Source organism: Scyliorhinus torazame, chromosome 13, assembly GCF_047496885.1.
Source record: "Scyliorhinus torazame isolate Kashiwa2021f chromosome 13, sScyTor2.1, whole genome shotgun sequence".
Classification (NCBI taxonomy): Eukaryota; Metazoa; Chordata; class Chondrichthyes; order Carcharhiniformes; family Scyliorhinidae; genus Scyliorhinus; species Scyliorhinus torazame.
Window position 1 is genome coordinate 118,892,981 of NC_092719.1, and position 15,357 is coordinate 118,908,337.

The 15,357-nt window shown below is 47.6% G+C and overlaps 1 protein-coding gene across 4 annotated transcripts in view; it reads right to left on the reverse strand.

Moving 5' to 3' along the window:
• grip2b (glutamate receptor interacting protein 2b) overlaps window positions 1-14,501 on the reverse strand; it is a 324,567-nt gene extending 310,066 nt beyond the window's left edge. For all 4 annotated transcript variants that reach the window (XM_072472104.1, XM_072472105.1, XM_072472103.1 and 1 more), the window contains exon 1: window positions 14,376-14,501. In XM_072472104.1, the coding sequence (XP_072328205.1) occupies window positions 14,376-14,415 (40 nt within the window). In that variant the 5' untranslated portion in view covers window positions 14,416-14,501. The remainder of the gene's footprint in view (window positions 1-14,375) is intronic.
• Between the last annotated feature and the right edge of the window lie 856 nt (window positions 14,502-15,357).

Consider the following 15,357-nt stretch of genomic DNA (forward strand, 5'->3'; position numbering starts at 1 on the left):
CTGGTACAGATTTCACTCACTGTTCCCGATAGATCCCGTTGTAAAAAGCTTGAATGTCTGCTCAGGCAGAAGCAGCTTAGACTTGGACACATCCCTGTTCACACAAATACTGGATCCAAATACTATTTTGCCCTCAGATTCCAAACTGCCGTTGAAAATTACTCAGAGCAGACAGGAGTTAACAGCTGTTATAACCTGCCTCACAAAAAGGGCAAATAGTACAATTTTGCTTTGATCATAGGCTATCTTATACTGATCTGAGGGACAGAGATTGTATGACTGGGATGAAATGGTCCATGACCATATTCAACAAGAGCTGGACAACATTCGGGCTTGCGCTGATGAGTGGCAAGTAACATTCACACTACACACGGGCCAAGCAATGACCATCTCCAACAAGACAGAACCTAACCATCACCTCTGTACATTCAACAGCATTACCATCACTATCAACATCCTTGGTGTTACCATTGACCAGTAACTAAACTGGATCAGCCACAAAAACACTGTGGCTTCAACAGCAGGTCAGAGGCTGGAATTTCCGTGTTGAGTAACTCACTTCCTGACTGCCCAAAGCCTGTCCATGACCACAAGTCAAGAGTGTGATGGAATGCTCTCCATTTGCTTGGATGAGTGCAATTCCAAAGGCACTCAAGAAGCTGGACACCATCCAGGACACAGCAGCTGTTTGATCGGCACCCCCATCCACCACCTTCAACATTCACTCCCTTCACCACTGACACACAGACGCAGCAGTGTGTACCACCCACAAGATGCACTGCAGAAACTCACCAAGGTAGCTCCTTTGAAACCCACGACCACTACCAGCAAGAAGGACAAGGGCAGCAAATACCCTGAACACCACCACCTAGAGGTTCCCCTCCAAGTCACTCACCACCCTGACTTGAAAATATATTGGTGTTCCTTCACTGTTGCTAGGTCAAAGTCCTGGAGTTCGCTCCCTAATAGCACAGTAGGTGTACCTACAGCACATGGACTGCAGCAGTTCAGGACGGCAGCTCACCACCACCTTCTCAAGGGCAATTAAGGATGGGAAATAAATTCTGGCCCAGCCATCGAAGCTCATATGGTGTGAAAAATTAAAAACAAAAAAGAGGATGAGCGTTCCACCCATCCCCACTAGGTCAAAGGGTGATAAAAATTCAATTCATTTTTGCAACATAGTCATGCTCTCTGATTATGCAAAGAGCTTTTTGTAGATTGTATACTAAAAGGGGACTTACTATTTGTGTGTATGAGTTATAACCAGGTCCTATCAGCTGTCTTCATGAAGCAAGGAAAGTCCAATACTTTCTGCTCATGGCTAGGATACATCATTTAAAAATATTCATTCTGGGGATATGAGCATCGCTGGCAAATTTGGAACTTATTGCCGAGTTATCCCTGAGAAGATGTGGCAGATTGGATTTCTGAATCACTGACGCCACCATGTTGGTGTGGGATTGAGATATTTCCTTTACCAATGGGCATCTGTGAATGTTTTTTTCTCCGTAGAGCAGCTTTCAATTTCCAAGAATGAATTTAAATTCACAAACTTCTAGAACACATTTTCTCAGAATCATTAGCCCAGACCCATTGGATTGCTAGCCCAGTAGCCTAACCACCGCACTATCTTACTGATGCTTCGGGGCCTCTCAGCAGCTGCCGATGAAGAGTGGATACAGTGTACTCTGTATGTGAACATGTGCATTCATTCCTCTCAGAGATTGCTGCATTGTACTCAGACAACCTTGCAATCCAACATCTGTTCATCTCCTCAGACGCCAGCTTGCAATGTTTGTCTTTGAAGTTGTGACCGCAGATTTCCTTGGGGAGCAGAAGGACGTAGATTGAAATTGCTTGTGGAGTCAGAGGGGTGCACTTTTGACTAGAAGCCTTTGAACATTCAAATCATGCAGGCTTGCCCATAAGCAAGTTATTATAAAATTACTACTTAACAGCGGGAAGTGGCATGTTACTGGACCAGCAATCCAGAGAATTGGCCTAATAATGCAAAGAATACGAGTTCAAACCCCATCTTTGCAGTTTGAGAGATTAAGTTTAACTTATAAAATCTGGAAATAAAAAACTGATGAACACATCAGTGAACATGAAGCTTTTTGACTGTCGTAAAAAACCAACTGCCTCACTCATGACCCTTGGGGAAGGAAACTTGCCTTCTTACCCAGTCTGTCTTTTTGTTTGCACTGAGTGCTGAATTTGGTGCATTTTGAGTGCGATAGTGAGAGTTTGGTGACCGAGGGAGTATAAGGCTTCATTTTTATCTAAAGTTTAGTCTTTCTTTTATTTAGTTAATTAACTTAAAAGTTGCTGTTTGGTTTAGAAGAAGGTGAATGTTCAATAAGCTTTAAACAGGCTTCTACTTGTAGGCACTTGCAGCTGGAGCTTGTTAATTAGTTAATTGGATTAGGCCAGTTTTCAGAGGCTAGATTCACAGTATAAAAGTGATCCCCGTCTGCACTGAGTGCTGAATTTGGTGCATTTGAGTGCTATATTAAGAGTTTGGTGACCGAGGGAGTTAGGTGAGGAGGGAGTAAGGTGCTCCTTTCATTTTGTTTCCGACATTTCCGCAAAGAGTGCGAAGAGAGCCAGGAGTTTACAGAAAGTGTAGCTGACTGGGAACAGAGTCGGAGGGCGGAGATCTAGTTAGTCCACAGGGCAGCTATATTCTGTCAGGTAAGAGGGGATGGAGGCTAGGCCAGTTACATGCTCCTCCTGTAGGATGTGGGTGGTGAGGGATACCACCGGTGTCCCCACTGACTATACCTGCGGGAAGTGCACCCAACTTCAGCTCCTCAAAGACCGTGTTAGGGAACTGGAGCTGAAGCTGGATGAACTTCGGATCATCCGGGAGGCAGAGGGGGTGATTGAGAAGAGTTACAAGGAGGTAACCACACCCAAGGTACAGGACAAGAATAGCTGGGTTACAGTCAGGGGGAAAAAAACAAACAGGCAGAAAGTGCAGGGATCCCTCGTGGCCGTTCCCCTTCAAAACAAGTATACCGTTTTGGAATCTGTTGGGGGGGATGACCTACCGGGGGAAGGCCCTAGCGGCCAGGTCTCTGGCACTGAGTCTGGCTCTGGGGCTCAGAAGGGAAGGGGGGAGAATAGAAAAGCAATAGTTGTAGGAGATTCAATGGTTAGGGGAATAGATAGGAGATTCTGTGGTCGCGAGCGAGACTCCCGGAAGGTATGTTGCCTCCCGGGTGCCATAGCCAGGGATGTCTCGGATCGTGTCTTCAGGATCCTTAAGGGGGAGGGGGAGCAGCCAGAAGTCGTGGTGCACATTGGTACCAACGACATAGGTAGGAAAAGGGGTGTGGAGGTAATAAACAAGTTTAGGGAGTTAGGCTGGAAGTTAAAAGCCAGGACAGACAGAGTTGTCATCTCTGGTTTGTTGCCGGTGCCACGTGATAGCGAGGCTAGGAATAGGGAGAGAGTGCAGTTGAACACGTGGCTGCAGGAATGGTGTAGGAGGGAGGGCTTCAGGTATTTGGATAATTGGAGCGCATTCTGGGGCAGGTGGGACCTGTACAAGCAGGACGGGTTGCATCTGAACCAGAGGGGCACCAATATCCTGGGGGGGAGGTTTTCTAGTACTCTTCGGGAGGGTTTAAACTAATTTGGCAGGGGAATGGGAACCGGATTTGTAGTCCAGCAACTAAGGTAGCCGATATTCAGGACGCCAAAGCGTGTAATGAGGCAGTGGGGAAGGGCACACTGACAATGGAGAGTACTTGCAGGCACGGAGATGGGTTGAAGTGTGTATACTTCAACGCAAGAAGCATCAGGAATAAGGTGGGTGAACTTAAGGCATGGATCGGTACTTGGGACGACGATGTGGTGGCCATCACGGAAACTTGGATAGAAGAGGGGCAGAAATGGTTGTTGGAGGTCCCTGGTTATAGATGTTTCAATAAGATTAGGGAGGTTGGTAAAAGAGGTGGGGGGGTGGCATTATTAATTAGAGATAGTATAACAGCTGCAGAAAGGCAGTTCGAGGAGTATCACCCTATTGAGGTAGTATGGGCTGAAGTCAGAAATAGGAAAGGAGCAGTCACCTTGTTAGGAGTTTTCTATAGGCCCCCCAATAGTAGAAGAGATGTGGAGGAACAGATTGGGAAACAGATTTTGGAAAGGTGCAGAAGTCATAGGGTAGTAGTCATGGGCGACTTTAACTTCCCAAATATTGAGTGGAAACTCTTTAGATCAAATAGTTTGGATGGGGTGGTGTTTGTGCAGTGTGTCCAGGAAGCTTTTCTAACACAGTATGTAGATTGTCCGACCAGAGGAGGGGCAATATTGGATTTAGTACTGGGTAATGAGCCAGGGCAAGTGATAGATTTGTTAGTGGGGGAGCATTTTGGAGATAGTGACCACAATTCTGTGACTTTCACTTTAGTAATGGAGAGGGATAGGTGCGTGCAACAGGGCAAGGTTTACAATTGGGGGAAGGGTAAATACGATGTTGTCAGACAAGAATTGAAGTGCATAAGTTGGGAACATAGGCTGGCAGGGAAGGACACAAGTGAAATGTGGAACTTGTTCAAGGAACAGGTGCTACGTGTCCTTGATATGTATGTCCCTGTCAGGCAGGGAAGAGATGGTCAAGTGAGGGAACCATGGTTGACAAGAGAGGTTGAATGTCTTGTTAAGAGGAAAAAGGTGACTTATGTAAGGCTGAGGAAACAAGGTACAGACAGGGCATTGGAGGGATACAAGATAGCCAGGAGGGAACTGAAGAAAGGGATTAGGAGAGCTAAGAGAGGGCATGAACAATCTTTGGCGGGTAGGATCAAGGAAAACCCCAAGGCCTTTTACACATATGTGAGAAATATGAGAATGACTAGAGCGAGGGTAGGTCCGATCAAGGACAGTAGCGGGAGATTGTGTATTGAGTCTGAAGAGATAGGAGAGGTCTTGAACGAGTACTTTTCTTCTGTATTTACAAATGAGAGGGGCGATATTGTTGGAGAGGACAGTGTGAAACAGATTGGTAAGCTCGAGGAAATACTTGTTAGGAAGGAAGATGTGTTGGGCATTTTGAAAAACTTGAGGATAGACAAGTCCCCCGGGCCTGACGGGATATATCCAAGGATTCTATGGGAAGCAAGAGATGAAATTGCAGAGCCGTTGGCAATGATCTTTTCGTCCTCACTGTCAACAGGGGTGGTACCAGGGGATTGGAGAGTGGCGAATATCGTGCCCCTGTTCAAAAAAGGGACTAGGGATAACCCTGGGAATTACAGGCCAGTTAGTCTTACTTCGGTGGTAGGCAAAGTAATGGAAAGGGTACTGAAGGATAGGATTTCTGAGCATCTGGAAAGACACTGCTTGATTAGGGATAGTCAGCACGGATTTGTGAGGGGTAGGTCTTGCCTTACAAATCTTATTGAATTCTTTGAGGAGGTGACCAAGCATGTGGATGAAGGTAAAGCAGTGGATGTAGTGTACATGGATTTTAGTAAGGCATTTGATAAAGTTCCCCATGGTAGGCTTATGCAGAAAGTAAGGAGGCATGGGATAGTGGGAAATTTGGCCAGTTGGATAACAAACTGGCTAACCGATAGAAGTCAGAGAGTGGTGGTGGATGGCAAATATTCAGCCTGGAGCCCAGTTACCAGTGGCGTACCGCAGGGATCAGTTCTGGGTCCTCTGCTGTTTGTGATTTTCATTAATGACTTGGATGAGGGAGTTGAAGGGTGGGTCAGTAAATTTGCAGACGATACGAAGATTGGTGGAGTTGTGGATGGTAAGGAGGGCTGTTGTCGGCTGCAAAGAGACATAGATAGGATGCAGAGCTGGGCTGAGAAGTGGCAGATGGAGTTTAACCCTGAAAAGTGTGAGGTTGTCCATTTTGGAAGGACAAATATGAATGCGGAATACAGGGTTAACGGCAGAGTTCTTGGCAATGTGGAGGAGCAAAGAGACCTTGGGGTCTATGTTCATACATCTTTGAAAGTTGCCATTCCAGTGGATAGAGCTGTGAAGAAGGCCTATGGTGTGCTCGCGTTCATTAACAGAGGGATTGAATTTAAGAGCCGTGAGGTGATGATGCAGCTGTACAAAACTTTGGTAAGGCCACATTTGGAGTATTGTGTACAGTTTTGGTCGCCTCATTTTAGGAAGGATGTGGAAGCTTTGGAAAAGGTGCAAAGAAGATTTACCAGGATGTTACCTGGAATGGAGAGTAGGTCTTATGAGGAAAGGTTGAGGGTGCTCGGCCTTTTCTCATTAGAACGGAGAAGGATGAGGGGCGACTTGATAGAGGTTTATAAGATGATCAGGGGAATAGATAGAGTAGACAGTCAGAGACATTTCCCCGTGTGGAACAAACCATCACAAGGGGACATAAATTTAAGGTGAAAGGTGGAAGATATAGGAGGGATATCAGAGGTAGGTTCTTTACCCAGAGAGTAGTGGGGGCATGGAATGCACTGCCTGTGGAAGTAGTTGAGTCGGAAACATTAGGGACCTTCAAGCAGCTATTGGATAGGTACATGGATTACGGTAAAATGATATAGTGTAGATTTATTTGTTCTCAAGGGCAGCACGGTAGCATTGTGGATAGCACAATTGCTTCACAGCTCCAGGGTCCCAGGTTCGATTCCGGCTTGGGTCACTGTCTGTGCGGAGTCTGCACGTCCTCCCCGTGTCTGCGTGGGTTTCCTCCGGGTGCTCCGGTTTCCTCCCACAGTCCAAAGATGTGCGGGTTAGGTGAATTGGCCAATGATAAATTGCCCTTAATGTCCAAATTGCCCTTGGTGTTGGGTGGAGGTGTTGAGTTTGGGTAGGGTGCTCTTTCCAAGAGCCGGTGCAGACTCAAAGGGCCAAATGGCCTCCTTCTGCACTGTAAATTCAATGATAATCTATGATTAATCTGGGACAAAGGTTCGGCACAACATCGTGGGCCGAAGGGCCTGTTCTGTGCTGTATTTTCTATGTATATGTTCTATGTCTTGCATGTTACTCCAGAGCCACAACCCACTACAACTCGGTTGGCTCCTAGGGGGCACAGGTTTAAAGTGTGAGGGGCAAGGTTTAGAGGAGATGTACGAGGCAAGTTTTTTTACACAGAGGGTAGTGGGTGCATGGATCTCGCTGCTGGAGGAGGTGGTGGAAGCAGGGACGACAGTGAGGTTTAAGGGGCATCTTGACAAATACATGAATAGGATGGGAATAGAGGGATACGAATCCCGGAAGTGTAGAAGATTTTAGTTTAGACGGGCAGCATGGTCGGCGCGGGCTTGGAGGGCCTGTGCTGTACTTTTCTTTGTTCTAACTGCATCTCTGAAGTGCCTGAACAAGCCATTGCCAACACTGTCACATGGAACAGTTTGGGGTGGGCAACAAATAGCTGACCTTATGAGTGGTGTCACAACCTGAGTTTGAAATTGGTCCCCTTTTAATATCTTTCGCCACAACACCCATTCAATTAAGAATAATTTTGAAAACAAATTCATACGAAGCACTTCCATTTGCAGAATTAATTTGTATTGATTCCACAAGCCCGTGCGGTCAACATCTTGCAACTCTTGAGTGAATGAGTTGCCTGATGTTGGAGCTTCAGCAGAGGCTGGGTGATGTGTTAAATATTGTCACATTCAGCACATTAACACATTACATCAAATCAGTGAAACGGCTGAGGAGACATTTTGATTGTGCAGTGCGCCTGTCTGTTTATTAATTCACATCCAGCCATCTCTCACTGAAGGAAGTGGTCACATCAAAACACACCTTGTCATCATGTGGATTTTTACTTGTACTGAAAGCAGAAAGCTTAATTTTAATCTAAAATTAAATATTTTCTGTGGGGGAGGAGAGGGGATGCCCACAGCCTGTTTGCTCCAGCCTCACCTTCCAAATAGCACATATTGGGATGGAGTGCGATGAAAGGCACCAGTGTTTGGAAGGGCAGTCCAGAATAATGTTGCCTTTCTGCTCAACCGTCCAACACCTGGAATTGAAGAGGTGGAATTGAAGAGATGGAAAGAGTGTGCGTTTTTTTAGCCCCTCGTCACATTTCTCAGAAATGCCCCAAAATGATTCACCTGGAATTAGCTCCTTTGAATACAGTCATCATTGTATTGTGGGCAGACATGGTGGTTGATTTCAGCACAGTAAAATCCTACAAACAGTAATTCAATGAAAGGACATGTAACCTATTTTTGGTGTTATTGCTGGAGAGGAATGTTAGCGAGGACATCAGCAAAACCTCTTGGCAATCAAACTTCAAAAGCAAGCAGTCGCCTTGGCTTTCTGACCAACAAAACCTTGATTGACTGTCTCATCCAAAGGATAGTACTGATGCACGATCAATTACACAAAGACGAGAGCAGGATGTAATCGAGGCTTTATTACACTGAGATGTGTGGCCTCCTACAGCAGCTGATGAAATGGCTGCTGTACTAGGAGCACACATATTTATACTCCGTATACTGGGTGGAGCCAGCAGGCAGGGATCTATCCCCGTACCTGTAGTACAGGGGCCTTACCGTAAAGCACCTATATCAACATCCTATATATACAATATATACATCAGTGGTGACTACCACATTCACCCCCTGTTAAAAAAATAAGTCCGGCGGGAGTGGTGGAGAACTATATACAGAAAGTTGTGTTTTAAAAGTACAGATAATATTACGAATTCAGGCGGTCCGGTGCCTTGATCTGTCGTTGGGAGCGCCGCAGTGCTGGTGGCGACTCCGGCGGCGGCTTGGTCTTCGGTGACTCCGGGAGCGTGTCGAAATCCTCTTCATCCCCGGGTGTGAGCAAGGGGAGGACGGATTGTCCCTAGGAGGCTGCGGTGGGGTGTGCCGGAGGGGGCGGGGGTGTGTGGAACCAGCTGGTAGTCTTGGTGGCCATCGGGGTACGCTACATAGGCGCACTGCGGGTTAGCGTGAAGTAGCTGTACCCTCTCAACCAACGGGTCCACCTTGTGGAGTCGAACATGTCTACGGAGGAGAATGGGTCCTGAAGCTGCCAGCCATGTCGGGAGCGAAACCCCGGAGGTGGACTTCCTAGGGAAGGCAAAGAGACGTTCGTGGGGGGTTTCATTAGTCGCGGTGCACAGGAGCGACCAAATGGAGTGAAGTGCGTCGGGGAGGACCTCCTGCCAGCGGGAGGCCAGGAGATTTCTGGACCGTAGGGCCAGCTGGACGGCCCTCCAGACCGTCCCATTCTCCTGCTCCACCTGCCCGTTTCCCCTGGGGTTGTAGCTGGTCGTCCTGCTCGAGGCAATGCCCTTTTTGAGGCATTCATCGCTCATGAATGAGGATCCTCGGTTGCTGTGGACATAGGCGGGGAAGCCGAACAGAGCGAAGATGGTGTTGAGGGCTTTGTTGACGGTGGCAGAGTCATGTCGGGGCAGGGGACGGAAAAGGGGAATCGGGAATATTCATCGACCACACTGAGAAAGTACGTGTTGTGGTCGGTGGAGGGGCGGGGCCCTTTGAAGTCCACGCTGAGGCGTTCAAAGGGGCGGGAGGCCTTCACCAGGCACGCACGGTCTGGCCGGTAGAAGTGCGGTTTACACTCCGCGCAGACCTGGCAGTCTCTGGTGATCGCCCTGACTTCCTCAATGGAGTAGGGCAGGTTGCGGGCCTTGATGAAATGGTAAAAACGTGTGACCCCTGGGTGACAGAGGTTGTCATGCAGGGTCCGGAGATGGTCCACTTGTGCGCTGGCACATGTACCTTGGGATAGGGCATCAGGGGGCTCGTTGAGTTTACCGGGGCGATACAAAATCTCGTAGTTGGAGGTGGAGAGCTCGATCCTCCACCTCAAGATTTTATCGTTTTTGATCTTGCCCCGCTGTGTGTTATTGAACATGAAGGCAACCGACCATTGGTCAGTGAGGAGAATGAATCCCCTGCCGGCCAGGTAATGCCTCCAATGTCGCACAGCTTCAACGATAGCTTGGGCCTCCTTTTCGACGGAGGAGTGCCCAATTTCAGAGGCATGGAGGGTGCGGGAAAAGAATGCCATGGGCCTGCCTGCCTGGTTGAGTGTGGTGGCCAGAGCGACGTCTGATGCATCGTTCTCGACTTGGAAGGGGAGCGTCTCGTCGACCGCGTGCATCGCGGCCTTGGCGATGTCAGCCTTGATACGGTTAAACGCCTGGTGAGACTCGGCCGTCAGAGGAAAAACAGTGGATTGATGGATTGAATGAGTGGGCGGGCCTTGTCCGCAGAGTTTGGGACCCACTGGGCGTAATACGAAAAGAGCCCCAGGCAACATTTGAGGGACTTGGGCAGTGGGGGAGGGGGAGTTCCATGAGGGGGCGCATGCGATCGCATGCGACCTGTCGCGGGCTCGGAGAATTGCGGCCACTGTCTTTGAGTTCCTCAAGAAGAGTACGCAGGCGGAACCTACGAAAGCGCTGAGCGCATGGTCCTCATGTCATGATGGTGCTCATGTAGATAGCTGACCTTATCGCAGTCCAGGGTTACTAAACAATTGGTTCAGCATTTACCCCTCTTTTAATCATGAGGCAATGAGTGGGTCCGTTACTGTAACAATGTCTTCTTACAAAAGATTAAATACTGTGCTTGTGAGAAATCTGAAATATAAATAGAAAATGCGCTGCTTGTCTTATCTGCTGAGTATTTTCTGTTCGCATTGTAATTTCTTACATTCTTCTGTTCTAATTAAAGCTCTCATTGTTTTTGTGTCAGTGTGCCACTGAGTCAGGAGTTTGTCCATTCAAGCCCTACTCCGCAGATTTTAGTAGACAATCCAGGTTGTCACTCCAGCAGATTGCTGAGGGAGTGCTGCACAGTCGAAGGTGCCACCTTTCAGGATGAGATACTAAATTGAGGATCTCCAAAATATTCCCTGATACTATTCCGAGGAGAGTTCTCCCCGGTATCCTGGCCAATATCCCTCAACCACCATCCCGAGACAGAAATTCGCTTTAGCTGCCTGAGGATGCTCGCTATGTGAAAATTGGCTTTGTTTCTTCCATTACTACAGTGACCACACTTTTAAAAAGGACTTCATTGGTTAGAAAGCGGTTTGGGGATTTCTAAGGTTGTGAAAAGAGCAACAGTATTGCGAGCATCTCTTTGAACGGAAAAACACAGAATTTGCACTGCCGACATTCACCAATGGTCTTTCAATGCTGAGGTGCCAGCAGCTGCTAAGGCCATGCTGTGACGGTGATCGGTGTAACAGAAAGAACTGCGAACATTGAGCAGGTCTGCCAGCATCTGTGGAGAGAGAAACAGAGTTAATGTTTCAGGTCGATGACCTTTCTCTGTTTATTTCTCTCCACAGATGCCTCCAGAGCTGAACAGCAGGTCCCGCATTTCCTGTTTCCATTTCAGTTTTCCAGCAGAATAATGTTTTTCTAGTGATGATAAATTTGCTACAACTCTACTCTGCAAAACGTAACTGGTCTGCCCTGAAGGCAGTGGAAGGAAGCAATCGTTTGGCCAATTTTGCCCTGTGTGGGGGGAGGAATGGAGGGGTGGGGGCAGCAGGCGGGGGCGGGCATTGGGGCGGGGAAACGATTGTGGATCTTGCACCCATCAACGTTAATGGAACATTAATCACGGATTGGTTGCTTCCAGCTGAGAATTGCCCTGAAGACATCCCAATTTGCTTTGCACTCAATTAATTGAAAATCACACGTAACCAGAGTTCAATAAAAGCTGAAGTACATGCGCTGCAGGCCACACTTGTATAACCAGACATGCTCACATAATTACACACACAACCAGAAAGGCATGCATCCACCAAACAAAACGTAAACATATGCTGTACATGGTGGAAGCCTCACCTCTGACTCAGAAGGTTATGAGTTCAGGCCCGACTCCGGACAGTTGAGTACAAATTTTGGCCAAAATAATGGTGCCATCTTTCAGAGGAGACATTAAACTGAGGCCCTGGCCATTCCCTCAAGTGGATGTAAAAGATCCCAATGGCACTTTGGCGAACCGCAGCAAAGTTTCCGGGGAAGTACATATTCCCCAACCAGATGACAGAGTGCCTGCTCACTATCACAACTGCCTTTGTTGACACTTGCTGCTTCGGAAAGGGGCCTCCATATTTTCTACATCGCAACAGTCTCCAGACTTCAAAACAGTATTTCATTGGTTCCAATCTTTTCGGGGCATGCTGAGGTCCTGAAAGGTGTTACTGAAACATAAGCAGCTTTTTTGCTTTTACAAACATACGCCAGACAAACAGAACAACTCATTAAAACTTACAAAATTCTAACAGGATTAGACAGGGTAGATTCAGAATGATTGTTCCCAATGGCGGGGGAGCCCAGAACTGGGGGTCATAGTTTGAGGTTAAGGGGTAAATCTTTTAGGACTGAGGTGAGGAGAAATTTCTTCACCCAGAGAGTGGTGAATCTCTGGAACTCGCTACCACAGAAAGTAGTTGAGGCCAAAACGTTGTATAATTTCAAGGAGGAATTAAATATAGCTCTTGGGGCTAAAGCGATATGTGGAGAAGGAGGGATCAGGGTATTGCACTTAATAATCAGCCATGATCATAACGAATGGTGGAGCTGGCTTGAAGGGCCGAATGGCCTCCTCCTGCTTCTATTTTCTATGTATCTTTCTATGTAACAACAATTACGATTCAACAAGAACACAATAGACATGAGATATGCACATGAACAAATGGACAGCAACTCACTCACATGCACTCACTCACACTCGCACTCACGCGCACACACTCGCACACATTTGCACACAATCACACGCACCACCACAAATATCAAAACACAAAGTAATACATTAATATTTTAAATAAATCTCATACCAACTAAAGGAAGCAACACGGCTGCCAATTTGCACACATGTTCCCACATACAGCAATATGATCACAATCAAATAATCTGTTTTTGTGCTCTTCAGTGAGGGATTAATATTGACCAGCACAGAGTAAACAGCTCCCTGGTTCTTCTTCAGCACACTGCTATGAGATCTTTTACAATTGCCTGAGAAGGTAGGTAAAGCCTTAACATAATGTCTCACCTGAAAAGTAGCCCCTCTGATATGGTAACATTCCCTCAATCCTGCACTACATATTAGCCTTGATTTTTATGTTCAATTCCTAGAGTGGTACATAAATCCACAACCATCTGAGTCAGATGTGAAAAAGCTACCTACTGAGCCACAGTAAGTAACTCACCTCCTGACTTCCAGAGCCTGTCCACCACCTGCAAGGTGCAAGGCAGGGGTTTGATAGAATACTCTCCACTTGCCTGGATGAGTGCAGATACAACACTCAAGTAGCTCGACACCATTCAGGACAAAGCAACCCGCTTAATTGGCACTCCCATCCACCATTGTAAACATTTGTTCCCACCATCACTTGCACACAATGGCAACAGTGTGTACCAAATACAGGACAACCTGCCGCAGCTCACCAAGGCTTTCTAAGCCTTCAATCTCTGTCATCCAGAAGGACCACGGCAGCAGAGGCATGGGAACACCACCACCGGCAAGTGCCCCACCAAGCTACACGCCATCCTGACTTGGAAATATATCGCCGTTCCTTCACTGCCGCTGGATCAAGGTCCTGGAACTCCCTCCCTAAAAGCATAGTGGGTGTACCTATGCCTCAAGGCCTGCAGCAGTTCAAAAAGGCCACTCACTACTGCCCTCTGTCCTTCGTAAGGTCAATTAGAACATAAAAAATAGGAGCAGGAGTAGACCATTTGGCCCATCGAGCCTGCTCTGCCATTCAATACGATCATGTCTGATCTTGGGCTTCAACTCCACTTTCCTGCTCACTCCCCATATCCCTTGATTCTCAGAGAGACCAAACATCTGCCTACCCCAGCCATAAATATAGTCAACAATGGAGCTGCCTCAATCCTCTTACAAACATTCACAACCTTTGAGGGGAGTGGTTTTTCCCCATCCCAATCCTAAATGATGGGCTCCCCTTATCCAAAGACTCTGCTTCGTTGAACCTGCTGGTATCAAAGCTTCTTTTTAACCCATTTGCACCAGTTCCTGATATTCACATGAATCCATCAGTGCCCAATCCTGGTATTTCCCTTGGCTTAACCCACTGGCTGTAAACTCGACTTCGCCCTTTAACCCATTAGCTCCCAAGTCCTGATATTTTCCTGTAAATCTCAGAATAATTCATTTAGACAGTGAAGATTAGGAACCCATTGCGTTCTGGTCTTGCTTTGCGTAATCTGCTCTGCGGAGCTCAGAGTTTGTCAGTATCTGTTTGTGGATGAGGCGCTAGAAAGAGATTGGACACACAAAGGCTGCCTTTCTGCAAACTCTGAGACAGGCTGTTAATATTCGGCCACATTATCCCCTCACCGAGGCACACTCAAGATTGAAATGAATGAACCAGCAAATACTAAAACTCACCAAAGTCTGAATGCAAGTCTTTCCTCAGCCCACACAGCATGCCTGGAGTCAAGGTAATGGCAAGGACAGTTCAGCTCCTCTGTGCCCCGGGTTTTGGGTTGCTTTTTGAGATGGTGGGGGGGGGGGGGGGGGGGTGGTGGAGGGTGCTGATGTGGACGAACTAGGCGTTTGCCTCCCTTCCTCCTCACTCACAGCCACTGCTGTCACAGAGTGGCACCGTGTAGAAGTCTCACTCACACACTGCTCGCTGCTCTCCGGCTCCACGTAACCAGCCTTCCAACCAAAACAACTTCCGCGCCGATTGTCACAAAAATACCACATGACATTTTTTTTTTTAAACAGCAGAATAGGGAAAGGCTCAGGAAGCAAAGTCACGAAACGACCCTTTGCACGCCCCCTGCAGAAGTCCAATATCCTGATGCTCTGTGAACCAAACTTTAATCTCTCCGATCTTTAGGGCCACTTTTAAGGCAGATCGCTGGAACGAATAGAGTGACGGGCAGAGGTCTGGTCAGTTAGCATGCCTCCTAGGACAATTTCTACAGCAGCTCCTCCTTACAGAGTGGATGCCCCTCTCTTTGCATCAACTTCCTCTTCCACATGCTGCTGTCTCTCTCTGTCCTGTCGTTCAGCAGCCAGAGGGGTGGGGTGGAGAAGGGGTTAATCCTCCTGCCAGGAGGAGCTCAGCTCCGGCATTCCCTGAAGCACTGGTCCCATTTAGAATGGGAATATCGGAGGCGCCTGAGCTGTGTGTGAGAAAGAGCGCCCTCTATAGGGCGAGGACTCGCTCCTGCTTCCGTCTGAAAGTATCCCCCAGGCATTGAAATCTCAGCCACATTCCGTACTCCCGGCTCAGTGATCTCAGTTGTGTTGATGCATTCTACCCGTCTCACCCCACCCCTCCGAGTAACTCAGACTGACTTCTTCCTGCCTCTCAATGAACACCATGCACTTCCCTCAGTTGCCACTTCCCCAGGGCGGG